This window comes from Eschrichtius robustus, chromosome 15, assembly GCF_028021215.1.
Source record: "Eschrichtius robustus isolate mEscRob2 chromosome 15, mEscRob2.pri, whole genome shotgun sequence".
NCBI lineage: Eukaryota > Metazoa > Chordata > Mammalia > Artiodactyla > Eschrichtiidae > Eschrichtius > Eschrichtius robustus.
The window spans coordinates 31,551,882-31,578,317 of NC_090838.1; the positions used below are offsets into that span (position 1 = coordinate 31,551,882).

At 44.6% G+C, this 26,436-nt stretch overlaps 1 protein-coding gene across 1 annotated transcript in view; it reads left to right on the forward strand.

Annotated features, from left to right (window-relative positions):
• GALM (galactose mutarotase) overlaps window positions 1-26,436 on the forward strand; it is a 52,427-nt gene that overhangs the window by 8,202 nt on the left and 17,789 nt on the right. The window contains exons 3-4 of the mRNA XM_068564313.1: window positions 3,234-3,440; window positions 8,116-8,197. Of these exons, the coding sequence (XP_068420414.1) occupies window positions 3,234-3,440; window positions 8,116-8,197 (289 nt within the window). The remainder of the gene's footprint in view (window positions 1-3,233; window positions 3,441-8,115; window positions 8,198-26,436) is intronic.

The following is a 26,436-nucleotide window of genomic DNA, read 5'->3' on the forward strand; positions in this document are numbered from 1 at the left end:
CCTAGCCCATCTGACTCTAATAGGCAGGAGAGCCCCGAGTGAAAGGACGACAGCCTTTAGGAAAGACAGGGAGCATCTTTCTCACAGTGTTGACATCAGGGCTGGTTGACCTTAGGCACAACAGAAAAGTGGATTAAAGATAATACCCACCACTTCTTGCACAAGGCATTTGCACATATCATCTCCCACCCTCACTAGAACCCTGTACTGTCGCCAAATGAGAAATCTGAGGCCCTGAAAGGCCACACAACTCCTAAGTTGGGCTGCCTGACCCAAAGCCCTCATTCCTATACTACAACTGCTGGTGTCCGCCATGCTGCTGTGGGTGCCCCCAACCCAACACACCCCGTGTTTCTGTCTGTGAGCCCCCTCCCTACGCATTGTGGTGCCACATCCAGGCTGCCCTTCCAAAGAAGTGCCTCATGCCTCAAAATGACCTCAATCCTCCCCGGTTCCCCCTTTCCACGTTAAAACTCCCATTCCCTAAGCGAATCCCTGGAAAACCAGGTTAGGAAAACAAATTGATCAAACAGCTTCTCCCTGAGGTAGGAATGCCTGCCCTCCTGTTTCCTAGCTGCGTGGGAGCCTGCAGGTGAACCCCGGTGATTCTGTTACTAGTCTAATTTCAGAGAGGTAATTTTGGTAGTTAGCTTTCCTTTAAATTATACCACCCAGGTTACTTCCTAGAGAAAAGCCAGAGAAGACAGGAACACGTATGGCAGTTAAGAATCCCAGTTGTTTCTTTTCTACCTCTTACCGCCACCCATGCTGTTGAAGGAAGTTGGTCACTCTCTGTTTCCCCTGTCCTACCAGCTTCCTGTCTGTGGTTCAGAGCCAGACTGCCCCATCACTTCCCCTTTCCTCCATGATGGAACTCCTCACGCCAGGGAGACATGAAGGCAGAGGGTATCCTCTGTCCTGGCAGTATTAGGGCAGAGGGTCTCTGGAATATGCCAGGGCCATGGGCAAACCCCAACCAGAGGAAGTTAGGCCCAGCTCTGTCTGGCCAGGGATCTTCAGGGGAGCCTCAGCGCCTTGTTCTAGCTTGTTCTGCTCACCTGTTGCACATGGAATTTTCTGTGGGGTTGCGTAATGGGGCGTGCCCTGTATGAACAAACGCAGAAGGATAGCATTCATGTCCTTCTATGCAATGTGTTAACTGAGCCCCTTCTGTGAACCAGGGAGATGGGGATTCCTGAGACTCCAGTATAGTGAGGGACTCTTCCATAACTGTTGCAGGCAACAAGCCCCATAATACAGATGCCAGCGGTGTGCTACAGGAACTGGGTATGGACAAATTAATGGCAACTAGGGAGATTGGATTTGAACTGTTCTTGAAGAAAAGATAGGTCATTTAATAAGTGGATATTGGAGAGTGGCTGTGCAACAGCCCACAGAGGGGTGGGGAAAGACTTGGCATGTAATCTTGGAGCCACTGAAAGTTTTAGGCCACTAGGTTTTCATGTAGCAACATGAGTAGTATCACATGGACTTTGTTTTAAGTTGCCCTAAACAATTTGGTTTCAACAATTACTGAATAATTGTTGGTTTGCAGGTATGTGTTTTTCTATTTATACCAACACATTTTTTTAAAGATGAAATTTGAATAACCTGACAGGATTAGAAATGGTGTAAGTAGGCCTAGAGATACAAATGCGGAAATTTTCAGGAAATTTGGAAACCACAGGGTCAGGGAAATCCTCCCGTGAATAGGAATTATACTTTCCGCTTAATCTGATAATATTGCTTTACACAAAAATCTTTCTATTGTGTCCTTTCTCTAAAGGAAAAAAACTAGGTAGCAAGTTAAGACGATTTTATTTCAAATATTTTATTCCTAAAATTTTCCGTTTGGGGATTCCTTTTTCTTTTTTTAATCACACATATACCAGGCAACATTTCCGGGAGATAATTAGGGTGTGAAATTAATTTTTTACTAAGGTCAGCGAATTTGTTTCAAATACCAGCTGCTTTCACTGTAGGTGAAGGCGGAGACCTCCGTTCCCACTGAGCTCCTCTTCCTGGTAAATGCAGTGTCAGTGAGAGAGATCCAGGCCATGCCAGGAGTGGGTGGGCAGAGCCTGGGCTCGTGGGCCATTCCTGTGACCCACAGAAGTTATTATCTTCCAGCTCTATTTGCAATGACAGAGTTTGGCCTCAACTCTGCTGTTGGAAACGAAGATTGGAACAAAACATTGACTGAAAGTAAGATGTGGAATAGTGTAGACTGTCAAGCTAAGTTTGAATCCTAGCTCTGTCACTAATTACATGTATGACTTTAAACAAGATATTTCTCCCCTTCAAACAATTGCATGAATTATGAAAGGGTTCTACTCCATCCCCTGGAATGTGGGAGGTGGAAGTGGGCAAGTTAACTCCCCTGAACTCAGTTTGCTCATCTATAAAATGGGGGTAATAATATTAGTTGGAGCCATGTGAAATTGCCAGTGCTCAACTGTTTTGACCTATAAAGATGGTAATTTCGGTTGGTTCAACTAAATCCTTACCTTATAAAATGGTTTATGTAAAGCACCAGGTCAGTGGCTGGCTGGCGAGCACCCAACAAATGGAGGTCTCATGTCTGCAAAGGGCCCCTTTCCTAGTGACCCCAGAGCTCCCCAAAGGGACTGGGGAGGTCTCTGGCTACCTTGTCCTCTGATGGTGTAGAATAAGGAAGCAGGCTCAGGATTAGACTACTTGATTCAAATCCACCGTTTTATTAGCAGTGTGGCCTGGGACAAGCAGTTTATCCTTTCTGAGCCTCCATTCTCTCATCTTTAAATGAGGATAATGGCACCTACTTTACGTCAGCCCTGAAACAGATAGTGTCTGCGAAGGTTCTAGCAAAGAGCCCAGGCTCATAATGGGCACTCAGTAAGGCATATAAGATTACATATACATTTCAGGTGTACAACATAGTGATTCACAATTTTTGAAGATTATATTCCATTTAAATTTATTATAAAATATTGGTTATATTCCCCATGCTGTACAATATATCCTTGTAGCTTACTTATTTTATACACAGTAGTTTGTACCTTTAATCCCCTACCCCTATGGTAACGCCATTGGTAACCACTACTTTGTTCTCTGTATCTGTGAGTCTGTTTCTCTTTTGTTATATTCACTAGTTTGTTTTACTTTTTAGATGCCAAGTTGTCTTTAAATATTGAAATGTGGCATTTCGCTTGGGATTGGAGTGACTAAACAGCTTCAAAAACACTTTCTTCCAGGTCCTCTGGACCCCTCAGGTGCTGTCAAATGGAGTCGAGTTCTCACGGGTCAGTCCAGATGGTGAGGAAGGCTACCCTGGAGAGTTAAATGTCTGGGTGACATACACACTGGATGGCGGGGAGCTCGTGATCAACTACCGAGCACAGGCCAGTCAGACCACTCCGGTCAATCTGACCAACCATTCTTACTTCAACCTGGCAGGCCAGGTAGGTGAACTTGCCTTTGATCACCTGCTGTAGTGTGAAGTGTCACTTGCCTCTTCTCTCCTGCATTGTGCTTTGTGGAATGACCTGGGGGAGTGACTGGAGAGGCTAACCCAGTATGGAATTACCCTGGCGATGGGGTCGCCCCTGGGATGAGGAAAAGTGCCCAGCAAAGCATCTGACTCCTAGTAGGTGGTCCACAAATGGAAGTTATAGGGAAATGAGTACCTTGAGTACATTGTGCTGCCCCACACGCTCAGACAGGTAACAAGCTATTTAAAGAACTCCCTGTCATCTAATTGTAACAAGTGCTTACATTTGCTTCCCCAGTTTCACTCCTACCACCCCGCCCCCCCACCAAAATTACTTCCAATTAAGGCATTTTCCATCACTGGATCCTTGAAGATGTGCTTAGCCCAGCCCCTTTAGATAAATGCTGCCAATGTTTGTGTGCTCCCGCTGTACGGCCCACCCTAGGAGTGGTGTGGAGACACTGACAGCCCCCCTCAGGTAATTCCCTCTAAACTACCTCATTTCCTCCTAATGATAATATTTTAGCTTGCTGAGGAGGCTATTACATGAGACAGAATAAAAGGCTTAGCTGAAATCTGTAGATTCTATCTATGACTTTCTCTTCATTTAAGAAGCTCATCATTGTATACTAGACTTGAATCGCTTTGGCATGATTTCCTACCACAAGACGATGTTCACAGCCAGCTAGTAATATCTTGCATTTTTACACTTTTTAGGAGTTTGTTGATGATATGCTGATTTTTTTTCTAGAATCTTTTCAAATAGCATGAGTTAATTGGTTCTGACATAATTTGAAAATAAGAAAGACGGTTCGCTTGTTCCTTATCTTCAGGAACTTCCACCATCCTTCTTGAGATCTTAAAGACAAACCAAAAAATAAACACAAAATAAACACGCACAAGCCATAAGAGACTGCAATCATGAGCGTAAAGACCCCACTTTTTAAAATAAGTTCAGAAAGAAACTTGACAGAAATAGAACAAAATATTAATGGTTTTATGTGGGTAGTAGATCATGGTGATTTTTCACTATTTTCCACAGTTTTGTAACTAAGGGGGTGATCTAAAGGAATAGATTCAGAAATAGAAAGAGAAATTAGGCGTGAAGTATTACTCTGCCAATGTGTTCCAGTGAAGGATGCAAAATGGGAACGTAAGGTTCACTAAGGCTCTTTCTGCTTACGTGAGAGGAGGACCCTCCTGACCAGAATTTTCCACCCTTCCAATCCTACAAGGACTTGGAGTGACTCCTAAAAATTTCTAAATTTTTTTCCAGAGGCTGAATAGTTTCCCAGATCACAGACCCCACACAGAAGGGCGGTCAGGGTCAACTCCCTTCTGTGTGCTGTCTTAGTAAGTACAGTGCAAATCCACACGCAAATCCACAGCCTCTAGCTTCAGGGATGGGGTGGGTGAGGGCCACCAGCCTTTTGGAGCATCAGGTAAGGGTTGGTAGGCAGTTACCCGGCCTGGGGTCAAGGGGTCTGTCTGCATTTTCAGAACATCTCTTGCCCTACCCGGAAAAGCATTATTGTGTGTCTTAAACCCTCCCCAGGTAAATAGCTCGAAACTTGATATTTACAATAGTCAGCTCATCTTATATATTTTCTTTTTGTTTGTTTTTTAAATTTAATAAGCAGTATTTTTGTCCTACTTGGGGGTCAAACTTTGACTCATCACTTCTAAGTTTGAGTGTCGGAGGCCTAGGGGGAGGAGAGCACTGTGTTTTTCAAAGAATGGAAAAGGTATGTAGGTTGCAGGTTGGTTGATTTTTTTTGGCTGTTCCTTTCTTATCTAACACAAAACTGGGAGAACTTTTTTTTTTAACTGAAACTTTATCTAAAGAGCTATGAAAGCAGGCCCGGGGCAATTTGAGATGAAAAACAATAGTTCTGGTTTTGGTATGACTGTGTAGGTATGTCATCAAGGACCCAAATTCTTCTGTCCTTCCATTCTGCTTCTTCAGTGCTATGGTTTTTGTCTTCCAGCTTATCCCCTCATGGTCACAAGATGGTTGCCACAGCTCCATGAATCACCTCTTCATATAGTCATGTCCAGAGATAAAAAAAGGAACTATTCTTTTTTTCATATCTCTAATGTTCCATTTTTAAGAACAAGCAAAACTTTTTCTAGAAGCTCCTCAGCAGACTTTCCTCACGTTTTGTTGGCCAGAAGTGTGTCTTACGCTCTGCTTAACCCAATCACCAGCAAGGGAATTAGACTACCATGGTTGGCTTAGACAAATCAAAGTTTGTCCTCTGGGGCCTGGGTGCAGGTCCTTTCCCTGAATATATCCTCACATAGGCTAAATCAACAAGTCAGTGTTCTGCCAGGGGAAAGGGAGGGTGCTGATAATGGAGTTGAGATAACTTTTGGGTCGTAACCAATAGTGTCTGTTATATCCTGCTAGAGGTGATAAGAGCTGAAGTAAGGAAGTGGTAGTGGCAATGCACAAAAAGGTCTTTAAAGCCCCATCCAAGCCACAGTGAGCTCTGTAAATGGTTAATGTTACAAATAGTAGCAGCCAAAGTTAACCAAAGCAAACACTGAACTCAGAGATGGGCCTCAGTTCTGTTTGTGAATCAGCATTCCTTGCCAAGTTTTCATCAGCCTGAAAAGGAAAAGAATCCAACAGTAATATTCCACCAGAGTAGACATTGCATTATTGCAGGTCAGAAGAGTCATAAAATGAAAAGCGTGCTTCCTTTGCTGAAGGAATGTTACTGCTGTTTAATGACCCAACAATTCAGAGAGTGGGTGCCTAGCCAGTGTTCCTTTCCTTCTCCTCCCAGGCTTCTTCCCAACATCTTGGACCCAATTTAGTGGTGTGTGATTTTCATACTGAATCATTTTCTTCCTGCCCTAGTGCTAAAAAACAAACAGAACAAGGAAATTCCTAAGAAGCTCTATTCATAATAATAAAAAAAACTCAAAACAACCCAAAAGTCTATCAATAGGAGAACAGATAAGTTGTGAGATATTTATACAATGGAATACTACTCAACCTTGAACTAAGCATTGAACAATTAGAGCCAAAGAAAGAGTCCCAAATTCTCACTCCGTGACAGCTGCTGCTCTCAGTCCCAGGGGCCTCTTCGGTCCTGGCAGTAGCCTGAGGCATGAGGTGACAGTAGGGAGAGCCACACAGGAGAGAGACCCCTCTAGGCTGGAACAGCTCTAGGCAGGAGTGCAGGCCACTCCCATTTTGGACCTGCCTCCCCAGGTCAGATCAGGGACCAAACACGAGGCTGAGATAGTGTGGGCAGAAGCCTCTGCCCCAGCCTTGTCTCCCACCCACTCCTACCCTTGACCGCTGGGACAGTACAAGGGAATCATAGTTCTTTAGAAACAGAGCCTCCTGGTAGTGTAAATAAACCAATTCCTCTCATGTTTAGACATCGATTCTCACAGCCTCTGAAATCTTGGCCTTTGTCCTCTGGACGACTCCATTTGGTTGTGTGGCTGAGGCCTTCTGACAGCAGAATATGTTTTCAGTCAACCCAGAGCGCTCTGCCTCTCTCTGCTCACTTCTCAGGAACCCCTCGGAGCCTTCGATTTAGCTGAGTTCAGGGTTTCTCAGCCTCGGCACTGTTGACATTTGGGGCCAGATGACTCCGTGTTGCCGGGGTGCGGAGGCTGTCCTGAGCATGGTAGGCTGTTTGGCAGAATCCCTGGCCTCTTCACACGACTGCTTCCCCAGTAGCATGACCACCCTCAGCCGTGACAATCAAAAATGTCTCAAATGTCTCGAGACACCTGTGGGGCAAAATCATCCCTAGCTGCAAACCACTGGTTTCGTTTATTTTTGAGCATTCACTCAGCATAAGCCCTCACTTGGTTTCCTTTCCACATCTTTTGCTGTGAAGCTTTAAAATACCGCTATTAAAATGTAATCCTTTTTATTAGAAACATATATGTGTATTTTCCAGTTTGCAAACAACACAACACATCCTTACTGAACTGTTCCCCAAGAACCCTGGACAGAATGGGGACATCAGCCCAATTTTATACTGAAGGAAATAAGTCCAGAACTAGACCCCAGGCCTTTCTGACCACTGACCAGTGCTTCAGGGACCAGCCTTTGACTCCGCCAGGAGGGCAGGCTGCATCTTTACGGGGGAGATGGGACCCCAGTTCTGACTTCCAGGCTTCTGCCATGGAGCAGGGAGTGGGTCCTCTGAGTGGGAACTAGGCCAGAGAAGGGGTGACATGGCCCACCCTAGTGAGCCTAGAGGTGATGCTTTGGCTGCCCAGCACCTGTGTGTTACAGGTCACTGACGCTTGCTCTTTTGTTTGCCTGGCATGTGAGGGCAGTAGAAGAAAACCCTCTGCTAATAAGTCAAAATCCAAAGGGCTTTCAAACCACTTTTGTTTCTCTGACTTTTCACTTTCATAATTCCATTCAGAAAAGAACATGCACGCTGGGGTCACACTCGAAAGTTTCTTCCAAATGTATCGGCTGCTATTTTTGAGCCCCTATCTACCTAACTTAAATGAACGAATTAATCATCATCATAGGTCAAATGGGATTTCTACAGTTTTCGTCAATACTTGAAAACATTTCTGCAGGAGAAGTTATAAAGCAAATATATAAAATAAGACTGAGCATTAAACCTTCTTTTCTTTCTCTACTTTTTCTCTCCCAGGGTTCCCCGAATATATATGACCATGAAGTCACTATAGAAGCTGATGCTTTTTTGCCTGTGGATGAAACCCTGATTCCTACAGGTTGGTGAATTTAAACCTTTTATGGGAATGCAGAGCTGGGGTGCAGTGTGAGAAACATTAAAACTTCATTTCCCTAAATATATTTCCCTTGTTGGCCTGACACAATGCCTATAATTACCATGATTAGTCATTTATTTTAGTTATGGTTGGGTGACCATATACTTAAGCACCCAAACCAGGACACTCTTGAGAGGGAAAGGGGATGCTATTAATAATTTTGCCAGGGCAACAGGCATAAACTGAGATAATCCCAAAAAACTGGGTCAGATGGTCATCCTAGCTGAGCCATAGACTCCAGAAGTTCTCCATTAAAATGTAAGTCTGTTACTCCTTAGCATCTTAGCAGAGATAAATTGACCCAAGCATTACCTCACAGATGCAGGACGCTGATAGAACATGCCATGGCTTTTGACAGGAAAGGAAAGGGTTGGATGGGTTGTACCCTGAGGGGGACAAATACAGATACATCACCTCCGAGACACAGTTAAGGGGATGGGGTGGAAGGAGGAGTTCTGCGTACCAAAAGGGAAGGCGAGGTGTTGGCAGAGTCAAATTTCATATGTGTGTGTGTGTGTGTGTGTGTGTGTGTGTGTGTGTCTCCTAGGTTTAGTGGATTGAGATCATTTTGGTTATTATTATTTGGGATCAAAAGTACCTTGGTTCAGTAGGCAAATCCATAGAGATAAGAGAGTAGATTAGTGAGTTGCCAGGTGCTGGGGACAGAGGAGAATGGGGAATGACAATGGGTACTAGATTTCTTTTTGGGCTGAAAGATTCTGGAATTAGACAGTGGTGATGGTTGCACAACCTTGTAAATATACTAAGCATTGATGAATTGTGCCCTTTAAAAGGGTATGTGAATTATATCTCAATTTAAAAAAGGAAAGAAAGAACCTTGGTTCATGTGTTATCTCCAGGATTGACGGGTATAGCTTTGTACTAGATTGTACATGTACCCCCATCTGGCTCCAGGGGACAGGTAGATGACAACAAGATGAATGGCAGGGGTGCTGTTATTTATGGCAGTTTATAGAAATTAACTTGTAGTAATTATCCCCAAAGCAGTAGATACATATTCTTATTGGGATTTTGTTAAAATCAGAGATCAGCTGAATTAGAAGGCATCGTCAAAGAAAACTAAAGTAAACAAAAGTAGAGGATGAAGGGAAGGAAGAACAGAAATCTAGAAAGACACAAACACTTTCTGGATCAGTTTGCCTTCTGGAGGAAGGGCCACCTTCGTGCTGCCCTTGCCTGATCCAGGTCCCTTGCCTGTGTCTGACAGTGACTTGACTTCTCGGATGTGTTACCTCATAGCTCCTTTATCAGATGGCTTATGTCCTGTGGTCTGTTCTCTCAGGCTTCTGTTTAGGGCGCCAGCCCTCCAGAAGCCCGTTGCTATGGTAGCTACGTGTGAAAGGTCAGAAAGACCTGTCCCTTCTGTTCCCACTCTGTGTAAGGGTACTACTACCTTAGTTGTCACCCCTGCTCCAATAAAGGGCTTAGATGATACAATATGAGCAATTAGAAGCCAAGGGCACCATCTTTGTTAGTTACTTGGTTTACATCACAAGTAATAAGACTATTGACATTACATCCCCCTCATATGATGCACTGAAAAAAGCACATCACTTGTGTGGCTTTCTGTCAAAAATGCAGAACCTCAGTCCATTCAGGAGAAGACATTACATGAACCCAATTGAGGGATCGTCTACAAAATAACTGACCAATACTCTTCAAAGATATCAAGATCGTGAAGGACAAAAAAAGACTGAGGAGCAGTCACGGAGGAGATTGCGATACAATAATCAAATGCAACATGGGATCCTAGACTGGATCATGAGGCAGAAAAAGGGCAGAGAAAGGTGGGTGAAGGGTCCACATAGATATATTATTTTTGCAACATTTTTGTAAGTCTAAAATTATTTCAAATTTTCAAAATTGGAAAAAAAGAAAGACCCAGGGATCCAAGTAAGATACTAAAGTTTACTGGGCACCTACCTGCCTTACTTTAGGTAAGGGCTTTTGTTTGGGCGTCTTTATTTCGGCATCTTTAAAACAATAGGGCTGTGTTTATGGCTGCTAGTTCAAAATTCTTAAGGGGAAAAAGAATGTGAGCCTGCATACTGAACAGCAACTTCAGTTAACAGCAGGAATTAGAAACGGCCATAAACAAGGCGACTACAAAACTAATTAGAATAATAATAAGGAATCAAGATACACGGATTAAAAATTTTTGGCATCACAGTGTTGAATGTTTTTCTGGCTCCAGGGCTTTTATGTTTGTCTTGGTAATGTGTTATCTTCTGATATTGACATGGCTCAATAGATGGAAGTGAATAAGCTGGCCCATCTTGTCCTAGATGCAGAATTATTGCATTAGAACTATGTGATGTGAACTGCAAGGGAAAAATGGTGGCAGCTCCTGTTTTCTGATTGATAAGGAAGAAAATGAACTAAGTAGCTTATACATGGAGGTGATGAAATAAGGGCATATTTATTTCTGTATTTTTATAAAATTTTATGTTATCCTGCTGAGTTTTGATCAGATGAAAATCACAAAAAAAAAAAAAATGCATAACTCATACCAGGTGAAGATTATTTGTCATGATTGTAAGAGATAATTGTGGCAAAGCAAAGTACAGCTTAACATGCAATCTAATTGACTGCATAGAACTCATGTTCATCTCAGTTCTCCACTGTAAGTGGCTTTAGGATCAAGTTCTATGCTCTGTACTAATACTGAACACCTGTGAAGTTGAATCAGCTGTGAGATCTCTGGACTTTCAGGGAGGCAAGAGCCCAGCGTCTAGTCTTGGCTTTGCTATTGACTAGCTAGGGGACCTTGGGTGCATGTATAATGCTTTAACATTTAACCTCTATAGACTCTTATTTCCTTTTCTGCAAATAGGAGGTTGAACTCAATCAGGGTTCATAAATTTACATAAATCAGACCCATAAATTTTATTTAAAAAACAGTTTGGGAAACTTATCTGGGGTTGCCCAACTTTTCATTTTGCCAAGCTGGAAAGCTATTACAAATAACAGGGCTATTAAAATTAATTGGGAATATATGCATATTATATTTCAATTAAAAAACATTTAACCAATTGGGATAATAATAAGGAACAGAGATAAGTAGGCTACATTTAAAAAAAAAAAAAGCTGAAGCTACCATTCATAATCACCATTTTGCATAAAAGAAAGAATATATTAACACCGCAAAAGTGGAGAAAATTTAAGCTCAGAATAAAAAATGACCCTTTAAATTGAATTTTTCTTTTTTTTTTGAAATAGTCTTTTTATTTATTTATTTATTTATTTATTTATTTATTTATTTATTTATTTATTTATTTATGGCTGTGTTGGGTCTTCGTTTCTGTGCGAGGGCTTTCTCTAGTTGCAGCAAGCGGGGGCCACTCTTCATCGCGGTGTGCGGGCCTCTCACTATCGCGGCCTCTCTTGTTGCGGAGCACAGGCTCCAGGCGCGCAGGCTCAGTAATTGTGGCTGGCGGGCCTAGTTGCTCCGCGGCATGTGGGATCTTCCCAGACCAGGGCTCGAACCCGTGTCCCCTGCATTGGCAGGCAGATTCTCAACCACTGCGCCACCAGGGAAGCCCCCCCTTTTTTTTTTTTAATTTATTTTTATTTTTGGCTGCGTTGGGTCTTTGTTGCTGCGCACGGGCTTTCTCTAGTTGCAGCGAGCAGGGGCTACTCTTCGTTGCGGTGCGTGGGCTTCTCATTGCGGTGGCTTCTCTTGTTGCAGAGCACGGGCTCTAGGTGCACAGGCTTCAGTACTTATGGCACATGGGCTCAGTAGTTGTGGCTCGCGGGCTTTAGAGCGGAGGCTCAGTAGTTGTGGCGCACGGGCTTAGTTGCTCCACGGCATGTGGGATCTTCCCGGACCAGGGCTCGAACCCGTGTCTCCCGCATTGGCAGGCGGATTCTTAACCACTGCGCCACCAGGGAAGCCCAGTTTTTCTTACTTTTTAAAGAAATGTGACAGCTGATTATCCAAATCTATCTCAGTTTTCTGTGGACCAGTGAAAATTTTATTATGCACTCATGATTAAGAACCAATAATTGGTCTGCAAGGTCACTTGTAACTCTTACATTCTGTGATTCTACAAGGCTCTTAGTATAACATTTTACGGCTATCTCCACCACCCTTCAAATTCATTAGAACTCTATTACAGAAGTAAATAAGTCGCAACAACTTCAGAGCTCATGAAAAATTTGTAATTATCTTTTACATATCCATACGTTAGCTGGTCCCTCATAGATTATATCTGTTTGCCCAATGACACAAACTGAAATTATAGGGGTTTTTTTCCTCCTCCTTTCTCAGAAATGCTTAAGAAACAAATAATTGTATTATTCCTTTGTAACTTCCTCAAAAAGGGCAGTAACTTCTACTGTACCCTTCAGTGATATAAGAATTCACATGTCTGGCCCACTTTCAGCAGAGAGGAAATCTCTAGGAGCTCAGATTTCATCTGACTCTTAACATTGACCAAAAGCCCACGAGCAAGTGGCTTAACTGAGACGAGTCCAAAGTCATTTGGTCATTCAGAAATGCCTCCCCAGTATAGCTGGGCTTGCCAGGAATTCACAGTCTAGTGGAGGAATCAGCCAGAATATTATCCACTGACCTGGAAAATCATGTCAAAGTAGATGTAACTAAGAGACTTGGTACAGAAGGAAAGCACTGCCTGGGGGCTCCCAGGTAGAAGAGATGAGAATGAAATAAAACTTGGAAGGGCAAGTAGCGTTTTGCCAGGCAGTGGGGAGGAGAAATGTGTTTTCGACGGAGATGAACAAGAATGGGCAGTGCAGGAAACAGCAGGACTGTCCCCAGGGAAGTGCTAGGCTTCTGAAGCATTCAGGGCATGCTTTTGGTGGCAGAAAATGGATAGGCCAATAAGCAGTTGGCTGGGGCCAGGTCCCATCTGCACCAGGCTCTGATATGGCTGCAATCCCTGGGGTGGCCCTGGATGACCCTAGGCTGGCCTGGAGTTCAAGGCCAGTCCACACAGGGCAGACTCACAGGTGTACCAGATAGTCAGCCAGAACTGGACTGGACTGAACCCCAAGCCCACTTCCGTGAGACGTGCTGCAAGAAACCTGTTAGACCAGCCACACTTGTTAAGGGTTCTGGGAATTGATATGCAGTATCTAGAGACTGAGGTTGTGTTGAATTGAGAGAAAGGAAGATACTGTTTATCTGTGAGATGAGGTGAGGGTTTATGATAATAATAGCTGGTATTTCAGAGATACTTTATAAATAATCCACACCACAACCCTATAAGGTAGGTTCTGCTCATTTTTCTTACTTAACGGATGTGGAAACTGTAGCACAAGGAGTTTAAGTAACTTACGGAGGACCACTCAGTTAAAGAGCAGTGGAAAGCTGGAATGCAAACCTAGGTAGTCTGGTGTTAAAACGCGAGCCCTTAACTAGACCTGGTTAGATGGGGGAGGGGGGAAGGAAGAAAAGACAGAAAAAAAGAAAATTAAATGAATTTCTTGACTATACAGATAGCCAAGATCACCATATAGCCAAGAAACAGGGAGCCAGAAACTAATAAATAAATAAAGCTTTGGACAGTTGTCAGTTCTCATTCTTTTGCCACCTTTTATACAGGTGGCCTCCCAGCTTCTCTCACTGTTTTCCTTCCCATTTCTCCTTCTTCTCAATTTTTTTTTTTTCTGCAAAGAAAACAGAAAACAAGTTTGTTCAAATTATATTTAAAAAAAGAAAAACAAAAAAGAAAGACATAGATAGAGGCCATGTCTCCATCTTTTGTGGCTGTTAATTTATACTTATATTTGTTTTTCAACTCCTTTTTGTTTGCCCTTCATGAAAGCTGTGACCTGAGTTCTTAAGGGAAATGCTGATGCAGATCTAAACTTTGGGGGTGTTTTTACCTTGGTTACAGACCCTCAGCAAATAATTTTTCAGGTGATGGGAAAACCCATTGTATGAGAAAGTAGCATCTCTTTATCTTACAGTGGTTGTAATACTGTGGCTGAGGTACTCAGTGAAAAGGGACCTTTTCCCCATGTGTGTCTGGGGGGAGAGGTGAAGTCCTGTCCTCCACTTTGTTTATCACAGGCTTACTGACTGGGCATTATTACATAGAGAGGAAAGGGATACCTTGACATACGGTTTCAGGGAACCAAAGCAAGCACAATATGATGAGATCCCTTCGTCTTAAACTTATAGCTGCATTTAGACCTCTACCCAAGGCAGGGCCACAGCCCTCCAGCAGCCTTGGGCACCTGTTTCACTCCTGCCTTTCTTCCTCTTGACACTTTTGGGGGGAGCATATAAAATGTCGTCAGCCCTTTCCGCCAAAAAAGCCTGGAAGACAACAGCCTGTCCTCTGTGGCTTCTTCATTCTTCCCCTTTCTCTGCTCTGGTAAAAGGCTGTCCTTTTCCCAAAGCCCACTGGAAATGCCTCAGCAAATGTGAGCCATGGTCCTTGCTCACAGGCACCTCTCTCCTGCACCAATAGAAGGTCTCTGCAAGGCTGAGCGCTCATTTCACCTGTAGACCAGGAGCAGAGTTGCAGCTAAGCTGTCAAAACTGGGTTTGCATGTCAGCAGTTAGTGTAGCTTTGGTTTTTCCGAGCAGTTGTTTTTCTCAACTTAAAAAAATGTGCAGCCCTTATAGCATTTGCTACTACTTAGGATGGGTGCATACTCTGTTATTGGGGCATCTTCAGGTCACCTTGAGTATATTTTTTATGTTGTTGTCAGGGCTCTCCCTGTAGTTTCCCAGAGGTGGAACTCCTGGAAGCCGTTTACCAGGAAGGCCAGGTGGACGTCCACAGAGAGAGAACACTCCAGTGCCAGGTCTCTGTGCTGACATGTCAGATATTTAGCTTTGAGGCCTGAGTCTAGTGTCCTGCCCTGTGGCAACAGGAGGAAAACGGTCCCTGGTACCCTGCTCAGGTACTAAGCCAGCTGAATGTGAGCAGGTGAGAAACAGAAAATCCCTGTTTCTCCAGGGATTAATTCATTCCCAGTGTTGTAAATATTACATTTCATCCTTTCGCCTTACAGAACTGTGAGACTTGGAGGCGATCTGGGCCACCAGCCCAGCAAGACTTTATGATGTGTACAGCACAGTGCAAAACTAAGCATGTGTCTTTATAGGCATTTACAGCACATAGCTTTTTTTTTTCCCTTTTAATTGTGCTATTCTTTACTCGTAGTAGATAAGTAATTAAGACAGCAAAAATGAATGATTTGATTGGGTCTTTTGTCTCTTAAAGTAACATTAGTAAAATCCCATCTTATTCTCTTCCTTGAGATGAGATACCTTTTATTTTTATAAAAATTTACCCAACCCACTTCGTCCCCCAGCCCATCTGTGTTCACTTGTGGAGAGCAGTTCTTGCTGCTCTCCATTTTTGAAAGGTCCTACTAAAATTACATGAAAGCAACCCCATTTTGACAAAATTAGAATTCTGGTAGGAAAGGCTTACCACGAGGCTGCGGAGAGAAGCTCAGCAAGACATTTGTATTTTATTTCAACTTCTCTGTGTTCAACCTACAATTCAGTTGCTTTTATAATTACCTCCCTAGGGCAGGTCTAAGTCTCTGACCTGGAGAAATAACAAATTCCAAAGTAGTCTCCCAGTTCAAAGATGGTGCAGATGAAGACTGTTTTGATCTACGTGTTTTAATCTTTGCAGAGCTTCTTAAGAGAAAACTCCTTTAGACTTTATATAATTCTAAAATAGTGGATATAATATGAGTTTCAACCCTCCATCAATATGTTTCCTCTTTCCTTTTCATCCCACCTCCCCGCCCTACTCAACATCATCGTCAGGGCCTGCTAATTTTTTTGTAATAAGACTTAATTTTTTTTAGAGAAGTTTTAGGTTCACAGAAAAACTGAGCAGAATGTACAGAGATTTTCCCTAACCCCCGTTCCCACACGACGGCCCCCCCTTATCAACACCCACCGCCAGCGTGGTGCATTTGTTATAACTGATAAACCTACATTGAGGGGCTTCCCTGGTGGTGCAGTGGTTAAGAATCCGCCTGCCAGTGCAGGGGACATGGGTTCGAGCCCTGGTCCGGGAAGATCCCACATGCTGCAGGGCAACTAGGCCTGCGAGCCACAACTACTGAGTCCCGTGCGCCTAGAGCCCGTGCTCCGCAACAAGAGAAGCCACCGCAATGAGAAGCCCGCACACCGCAATGAACAGTAGCCCCCGCTGGCCGCAACTAGAGAAAGTCCACACGCGGCAACGGAGATGCAACACAGCCAAAAATAGATAAATAAAATAAATAAATGTATTGAAAACAAAAAACCCAACATTGACATGTCTTTATCACCCAAAGTTCATAATTTTCATTAGGCTTCACTCTTTCTTGGGGGGCGCCGCACTGCGCAGCTTGAAGGATCTTAGGTCCCTGACGAGGGACCGAACCCACACCCCCTGCAGTGGAAGTGCAGAGTCCTAACCACTGGACCGCCAGGGAAGTCCCTAGGGTTCACTCTTAGTGTGGTATATTCTATGAGTTTGGACAAATGTATAATGACATGTATCCATCATTATGGTATCATACAGAGTATGCCCTAAAAATCCTCTGAATTTGTTTCAACCATCCATCAATATGCTTCCTCTTTCCTTTTCAGTCCCTCCCTGCACCCATCCCCATATTGTTAGTCATTAGCTCCTGATGATTTTTTTTTTAAAGATTTACTTTATTGATTAATTGATTGATTGATTGATTGATTGCTATGTTGGGTCTTCGTTTCTGTGCTAGGGCTTTCTCTAGTTGTGGCAAGCGGGGGCCACTCTTCATCGCGGTGCGCGGGCCTCTCACCGTCGCGGCCTCTCTTGTTGCGGAGCACAGGCTCCAGACGCGCAGGCTCAGTAGTTGTGGCTCACGGGCCCAGTCGCTCCGCGGCATGTGGGATCTTCCCAGACCAGGGCATGAACCTGTGTCCCCTGCATTGGCAGGCGGATTCTCAACCGCTGCGCCACCAGGGAAGCCCTCCTGATGATTTTTAACAACTAATATTTCTTGAATCTGTCTCTTCAATATGTATCATTGATTATATGGCTCCATCTCCATTGTCACTGTCCCAGTGTAGGTTGTCTTTTCTTCTCTAGATCAGCTCCAGGTTTATATTACGAGCTTCATAATTTGGGATCAGTGAATGAACAAATGAATCTGGACAATAGCTCTCTAACTAGGGGGAAAATATCTCTTTAGATCTATCCTCCATCTGGTTACTAAAGATATCTAACTAAAATGCAAATCTTACTTTGATACTCTCCAGTTTAAAAAAGCTTTTAGATGGCTCCCAGGCCAGACACCAGCTGCCTCCCAGACCCATCCCCCAGCGTGCCTCACTCACACCTCACCCTGTTTCAGCATCCCCCTCCCACCCACAGGGACCACTCGATACCCCTTCCTTGCTGCATATACCCCTACTCTCTTCAAGGCTCATACTTTCTCCTTAGAAATGTTTCCCCCACGTCCTGGAAACAGTGGATTCTTTGTTGCTCTGGGGTTTTCGTAATGACATAATCTGTTTTAGAGTGTGCCCAGGCTCCCTTATCTTCCTCTCCATTAAGTCTACCTCAGATGTTCTATCAGAACTTACTAGTTACAGATCCAAAGTAGGAAGCTAGAAGGGAGCTTCAGGCCCGGTCTCTTTGGCTTGAAGCTAGAAAACTAATCTATGATAAACAGAAAAGTGAAACCAAGTAGCAGCCAGTCTGCACATGCTATGAACAACTACTCCTTCCTTTCCCCCTCCACCCCTTGTCAGTCTTTTTCCACTCTTCTCTCTTCTTTACATTTGTTTTAAACATAGTGTATTAAAGCAATACCGTGTGATAACTGGAATTCAGCAAACCTGGATGCAGGTCTCAGTTCTGCTACCCACCATCTTTGCTCTCAAGTCAGCATGAAAACCCTTTGGTCCTCATAACCTAATCTGTAAAATCTCATTAGATGACGGTTACATTAGTTGAACTCTGAGGTCCTGTTAGTTTCTAACAATGATTCGAAGGCCACACGGAACTTCTAACCCAGATATTCTTAACCAGGGTCCATACTTGTATGTCTGGGAAGATGATGAAAGAACTTCAAGGGATTCATGAGCCCCTGAAATTTTTTTTTTTTTAAGACTTTTTTGACGTGGACCATTTTTTTAAAGTCTTTATTGAATTTGTTACAATGTTGCTTCTGTTTTATGTTTTGGTTTTTTGGCCTGTGAGGCATGTGGGATCTTAGCTCCTGACCAGGGATTGAACCCACACCCCCTGCACTGGAAGGCAAAGTCTTAACCATTGGACCGCCAAGGAAGTCCCCAGCCCCTGAAATTCTGTGTCAGACTCTGTGTGAGTTGGTCACATCATCTTGGTCCACAGAGGGATTTTCTGGTCTTGTTTTCCCTCTTGAGGTAATGATAATTTATGGTTGCCCCATTATGTATTATTATACATAAAGATAGTCATCTTTTTTTGGTTTTGTTTTGTTTTTTAATTGTTATCTTATATTGGAGTATAGTTGATTAACTGTTGTATTAGTTTCAGGTGTACAGCAGTGATTCAGTTATACATATACATGTATCTGTTCTTTTTCAAATTCTTTTCCCATTTAGGTTATTACAAAGTATTGAGCAGAGTTCCCTGTGCTATATATTAGGTCCTTGTTGGGTATCTGTTTTAAATATATCAGTGTGTACATGTCAATCCCAAATTCCCAATCTATCCCTCCCCCTCCTTCTTTCCCCCGGTAACCATAAGTTCTTTCTCTAAGTCTGTGAGTCTGTTTCTATTTTGTAGATAAGTTCGTTTGTATCATTTTTTTTTAGATTCCACATATAAGCGATATCATATGATATTTGTCTTTCTCTGTCTGACTTACTTCACTTAGTATGATAATCTCCAGGTCCATCCATGTTGCTGCAAATGGCATTATTTCATTCTTTTTAATGGCTGAGTAATATTCCATTGTATATATGCACCACCTCTTCTTTATCCATTCATCTGTCGATGGACATTTAGGTTGCTTCCATGTCTTGGCTATTGTAAACAGTGCTGCAGTGAACATTGGGGTGCATGTATCCTTTCGAACCATGTTTTTCTCTGGATATATGCCCAGGAGTGGGATTGCTAGATCATATGGTAACTCTATTTTTAATTTCTTAAGGAACCTCCATACTGTTCTCCACAGCCGCTGTACTAATTTACATTCCCACCAACAGCGTAGAAGGGTTCCCTTTTCTCCACACCCTCTCCAGCATTTACTGTTTGTAGATTTTTTGATGATGGCCATTCTGACCAGTGTGAGGTGATACCTCATTGTAGTTTTGATTTGCATTTCTCTAATAAATTAGCAATGTTGAGCATCTGTTCATGTGCCTCTTAGCCCTGTCTTCTTTGGAGAAATGTCTATTTAGGTCTTCTGCCCATGTTTTGATTGGGTTGTTTGTATTTTTATATTGAGCCACATGAGCTGTTTGTAAATTTTGGAGATTAATCCCTTGTCGGTTGCATCGTTTGCAAGATAGTCATCTTTTTTGAGACTAGCAATGGTGTATTTCCCTCTTTGTAATCTTCAGGGTGGTTTAAAAGAAAATTTTTTAATTAAATTTTTATTAAATTAAAATTAAATTCCCTAAAGGGAGCTAGAAGGCTAGCTAGAGGAGGAAGATGGCACACCAGGAAAAGAGTAACTTCCCCAGGGTCCTACCCAGAGGAGCTACAGCAGCCAACACTCTGGGTTGGATGGCCAGAGTTTGTTTCTGCTTGATCAGATGAATGAAATTGTCTTCCAATACTCACCAGCCCTTGTGCAGTCAGGATTCCAGGCCTGGTCATCAGTCTGTGGAGTGTGGGAGCAGGCAGACATGCTGGGGCCTCCCTGTAAGTGGAAAGCCAGAGCATGGTGTTGTGTTTGTTACCCTCAGCTCTGCAGTTCTGGAGACTAGCCCCTCCAGGTCCAAGTCTATCCCCCAGGTTTCTTCTCCCATGCTCCATCACCTGCTGAGATCAAGTACCTACTATGCGCCAGGTACTATGCAGCCCTGGGGAAGCAATGTTGAGCAAAATAGGTACACCCAGGCAGCGTGGAGAACATACAGCCACGTACATAGCACAGGTCCTGTCCTCAAAGAAATAAGGCTACAGTTAAGAAAATACTTGAATGACACTAAAGGAGTAAAACTGGTGATATTGGATCTTATAGACTGTTATTTACCCTACAGCTGTTTCTTCTATGACAGGTCCCTCCTAGACAGTGTCTAAGAAAGTTCAATACAGAAACTCCAAGGAACTCTCCTGGTAACAATGATACCCTCCAAGGGGATGCATTACTGAATCCCACCTTATAAAACGGCCCCAAGAACAGCTTTATGAGACTCCAGAATACTGGCAAAGCGACTCGTGTTCCCTCCTAGAAAATATCACTGCTACGAGATTGGCAAACATGAGCCAGCATAGTGACAATTTGGCAGGAAGAAAGCTCAGAAATTAGCACTTGGCCAGACATTGCATAATTCCTCTGAAAATTTCAGAGTAACAGCAAGTAAATTTGTCAGAGGGGAGTTATTTGCTAGAACTCTGACTGCCACCCTTTAAGAGCTTATGGCTACTGGACTTCCCTGGTGGCGCAGTGGTTAAGAATCTGCCTGCCAACGCAGGGGACATGGGTTTCAGCCCTGGTCCGGGAAGATCCCACATGCCACGGAGCAACTAAGCCCGTGTGCCACAACTACCGAGCTTGCGCTCTAGAGCCCGCGAGCCACAACTACTGAAGCCCGTGCACCTAGAGCCCGTGCTCCTCAACAAGAGAAACCACCACAATGAGAAGCCCGCGCACCACAACAAAGAGTAGTCCCCACTCGCCGCAACTAGAGAAAGCCCATGTGCAGCAACGAAGACCCAACGCAGCCAAAAATTAAAAATATAAATAAATAAATAAATTTATTAAAAAAAAAAAAAAAAAAAAAAAAGAGCTTATGGCTACCACCACCCCCCACCCACCCTAGGTCTGGACAGGGACCTAGCTCTAGTTCATACCTGGTGCATAACAGTCCTTCGAGGTCACCCCATTCTGAAAGGGATGAGAGGTAACTGTGGGCTTTGTGCTATGGGCCTGAGGCTAACTCAAGCCAGTTCTCAGAGCAGACTTGCATTCAGTTCAGCTAACATTTGTGGAACACCTAGTGATTGCTACATGCTCCCTGGGGCACTGGCCATAGAAACACTACCTGTGCCCTTGAGAGGCTCACAGGGAGTGAAGACTCTAATGTAGTCAGGGCAGTGGTAGAGGTGATGCCCATGGGACCAAGGGAGCATGGAGGCGAGGGTAGGAAGAGGCCTTCTCGATATCACCCTGAGCTTCGAGAAGCTTCTTAGTGTCTGTGGGGATCTAGCAACAAGGAGAGTAAGAGTACTAATAAGCACTCTTATTAGTGGAATGTGGGTGTGAGGGTAGGCTGTTAAGTCAAAAGCTACAGAGACAGTTCAGCAGGGTGGAGGCTAGGGTGAGGCAAGAGAGGTGCAGCACCTAGCGTGCAAAATTTAAGGCAGCACTCACTTTCAGGGTCATGCAGGCCCAGGGTCAGCACCTGAGAGCGAGTGTCTCCTTAAATTTTGCACCCTGGGTGCTAGATTGCCTCATCCTGTTCCCAGCCTTGTAGTTGAGTGTAGTCTTCATGGGCATTCTGTGCCATAGTAAGGAGCTAGGATTTTATCTTTAAATCTTGCAAGACTTTGAAGGATTTTAAGTCAGGGGATTGACCTAGCAAGACTGGCATTTTACAAATACCACCCCAGCAAGTGCTGGGGGCAGGGCCTGACTGGAGATACAGACTGATGAAGAGTCTCTTTTAGTAGTCCAAGCAAGAGATGAGGAGGACCTAAACGAGAGGTCAGATGGAAGAAATGTAGTCTTATAATATTTAAGAAGTAAAAATCAGGAGGCCTGAATGGATGGTAGTAGGTGAGGAAGCAGGAAGGCTGTATGATGATGGCTTCTAGGTTTCTAGGGCAGCTCCTAGGCAGCAGAAATAGAGATATTAAGGATCAGGGAATAGAGGAGAAGGAGCTGACACGGGGGTGGGATTAGAGACGGGAGGAGCTGGGGGAAGAGTGGATTTGGTCTCAGGGTATTTGAGGTTAAGGTGCCTGTGGGGCAGCCACGTGGGGATGTCCAGCAAGCGGTTGGACAGATGGGTGTGATGTTAGGAGAGAAATGAGTGCAGGAGTATAAATCAGCATTTATAAATTGCTTTGTAAATTAAGCCATGTGGATTTCCCAGGGAGGAACCACAGGTTGAGGAGATCAGAGGTCTGAGGGCCAAACCCAGGGGAACCAGAGGAAACCACCACCCATATTTAAGGTGCAAGAAAGACTCACACTAAAGTCACCAAGAAGATGGTCAGAGAAAGAAGGTGAAAAAGGAGAAAAGGCATCCAGAAGTCTTGGAGTGACCAGCAACGTCAGTATCCCAGAGAGGTCCAGCCTGGGAGACCTGGGCAGAGTGCCTGGGCTGTAGTGGCCATCACTGCTGACCCGTTTCACAGAGTGTGATGGGAGAAGCCAGACTGTGACAGCTGGAGGAGTAACTGGAAATGAGGGGAGAGGGCCAGGGAATGTAGGCCACTGAGTGGTTCCCAGCTAAGGCAACTTTTGAATACAGCATCCTGGGCCCACCGTAGAGACTCCCATTCATGTGCTCTAACATGGGGCCAGGGAATCTGAACTTGTAAAAAGCTACCTGAGTGAGCTAAGGAAGCTACTGGTGTTGAATCTGCGTTCAAAAAGCTCTGAGAGAGGACTTCCCTGGTGGCGCAGTGGTTGAGAGTCTGCCTGCCAATGCAGGGGACACGGGTTCGAGCCCTGGTCTGGGAAGATCCCACATGCCGCGGAGCAACTGGGCCCGTGCACCACAACTACTGAGCCTGCGCGTCTGGAGCCTGTGCTCCGCAACAGGAGAGGCCGCGACGGTGAGAGGCCCGCGCACCGCGATGAAGAGTGGCCCCCGCTTGCCGCAACTGGAGAAAGCCCTCGCACAGAAACGAAGACCCAACACAGCCAAAAATAAATAAAAAAAAAAAAAGCTCTGAGAGAAAGAAGAGGGTGCCTCTGTGAGGTGCAGATGCAGGGTCAGGGAGAGGTTTTCTGGTGGGAGAGGAGCTGATTGAAGACGAGTAAAATGTGTATCAAGTGGTGCCGAGAATCCAGGAGAGGATTGAGACCATGAATTTGTGGCGGCCCTAGTTGGTTCTGGGGATTCTCCAGCAGCTGGAGTCGGAAGCAGAGAAGATGGCTTGTGGGATGATCCCTAGTTGGGTTTTGTCTGGACGGAGGGGCAGGAGGAGAGGACAGGGTGTAAAGCAGGTCAATAAGGGTGTTACTAACCAAGTGGCTCGGGTCATAGACAGTGGGCCCGGGGAAGGCAGCAAAGGATGTGAGGGCCCTCGTGCACACCTGGAAGTCCAGGGGAGCGTGGCGGCACTCACGGGGAGACCAGGTCTAGCGGGAAGGCTAGGAGGCTGCAGACAGTTGGGTGAATTTTACACTGGCGGCAAATCCCCAGATACCATCTTGATGAGAGTCTAGGATGGAAAAATTCCCCGCATGAAAATGCCTCACGTGGGCCCAACTATGAAATGTAAAATTGTCTTCTCACCTGAAAACATCATGCAACGGTGTTTAGCATTTTATGCTTCCGATGGCATGTAATATCCAGAGGTAATGCCCTCCCCCAGTGCAAGTCAAAATCAAAAAGTGCTCAGTGGGAAAAAATAAATAAATACATAAAAACCAGCAGTAGAATAAAGCCGCAAAATTGAAGCATCAGCAGAGGAAAGGGAAAAAACTGCAGCAGAGACAAGCTTTGAGGTCGTGTGCTCTACGAAAATTTATAGAAATGTTACCTTAAAAAAAAAATCCCAAGGTACTTGCCAACCACTGGAATAAAGTCAAAATTCCCACCCAGGGTGTTACTTTTAATTATCATTCTCTTTATGTTGTTTCCTAAAATAATAACAGGCATTCTAGAGATGACTTACCAAGATGGCTTAATTAGGTGTCAGATGAGTACCTGTGCCCACGAGCCCCATTACCGCTGGTTTCCTTATGCAAATTTGACTGACTGTTCTGAACCTGACTAAAGAAACAGACATAATTGGAGCAGCTGGGCTGGAAGCGTAGCTGGGCCGTCCCCATGGAGACCAGATTCTTCCTCGTGCCCCAGCATTCCTCGCCTCCCCCTGCCCCCCCCTTTTTTTTTTTTTTGAGATGAAAGTACAGCACACTTGAGCCTACGTCTCCCTTAGATGGTCTCCACATCACTGCCTTTCACCTTTAAAGTGCACACAAGTCACCTGGGGGACTTGTTGATACGCAGATTCTGACTCGGTGCGGGGTGGAGCCTGTGTCTAACAGGCACCAGGTGATGCCTGTGCTGGTGGTCCCGGCCCGTGCTTTGAGCAGCTATTGAAAAGGCTCTAAAGAGCTCTGTGTAACCTCTAGTAACTTTGTTGCTTTCCCCCCCTTTTGACACCTATTTCTGCCCATTTGCTTCTCTCCCCAACAACGCTGGGTCCTCCTGCTGCCCCTTAGCTACCTTTATTCCCCTTTCCGCTTCAACACTTCACTCTCTGACTCAGCCTCTCTTTTCAAAAGCCATTCTTTATAGCTCATTCTGCAAAGAGCTTCTCTCAGCCAATGGCTTCCTTAGGTAAGACAAGCTGAAATTTTTATTTAAAAAGGAGAGAGAATTAACCAAATATCACAGTGTGCCCCCGAAGGGAACAACTTGCTTCACTGTGTTTGTCACATGGGCCATTGGACCTATAGTCCTGGACTGTCATGGTTGGAAAGGACCTTATCTTTTCCAACCACCACCCACCAGTCGAGTATTTGAATCTCAGAACCATGGGCTTTGCCGACACTCAGGTGCCTTCTGGACGGGATACTCACTGCCCATCCTGGGCCAGCACGTAGGAAAGGCCTTCCCGATATTGAGCTGAAATCCGTCTACCTAGAGCCCACCCCCACTTGGCTTAGTTCTGGGCCTCAGGTCCCTAAAGAGCAGGCTTATGACCTTAGAAGGCAGCTGTCATGTCGCCCCCAAGTCATTTCTTCTTGAGGCAGAACATCCTCAGGTCATCCTGTGATGCCTGTGCTGCAGACGGTAACCAAGAGCTGTCAACACCTCATTACCGTCTTTATGTGACTTCCATCGAACTTCCTGCCAACCACATCCTTAAAGTCATTTTCATACAAGCTGTGGCTCCGCTACATCTCTCCCTAGTCGGTAATAACTGTAGTGACTAGACTTAACATTTATGAGAGTAAATGTAACATGACGGTTAAGAACAAAGGCTCTGGAACCAGACCACGTGTGTGTGAAGCACGGTACAAAGAACCATCACATCACTGTGCTGGGTACTTTCCCTGTATCAACTGTCCTTAATCTTTATGACAACTTAATGAGGGAGGGGCTATAGTGTCCCAATTTCACAAGTAAGGAAATAGAACCTCAGAAGATTGTTTTGTACCTGGGGTTAGGGTTACAATCTAAACCTAGCTGGTGTCCTTTGGTTTGGGTTTTTTTTTTTTTTTCCAGACACAAGTGCAGGACCCTATCTGTTCCTGTTATCCATAAATTTCATCTTGTGCTTTACCCCTGCTTTACACTTTCTTTTGGATTCCTGATTCTGTTATCCCAAGCGTATCTGCCTCCCAGCTTCATGCTGTCATAGTCTGAGGAAAATACCTTCTGTATCTTCATCCAGATTAGCCACAGATCAGAGGCCATTTGATAACTCCCTACAGAGCCTGCTTACTGAAGCCCGGATGCCTCATCTTCCCAAGCTCCATGAGCCACCAGCCTTGTGACCCAGTCTGAGAAGCCAAGGGCGTGGCCAGGAATGGTTTGTATTTGAATGCATCTGTGTTTGGTTCCTGGGGAGCAGGCTTCCTCCTTCCTTTTCCGTCTCCATTCCAGAATTGTTCCCAGGACAGAGAACTGCTCCTAAATTTGTAGCGTGTGAAGGTGTTCTTGTGGGCAGCGCCAGATGCAAGGAGCAAATAGAACTCCGGGTCTGCAGCGCACACCTTCCCAGAGAGGATAACGACCACATCCTGCACGTTAGTGAGATCGGGGAGGCCGGCCCTGCCTTTCCAGGCTGCCTGCCCTCCAGCTCCACTAGTACAAACACACAACTTCCGTGTCCAGACTA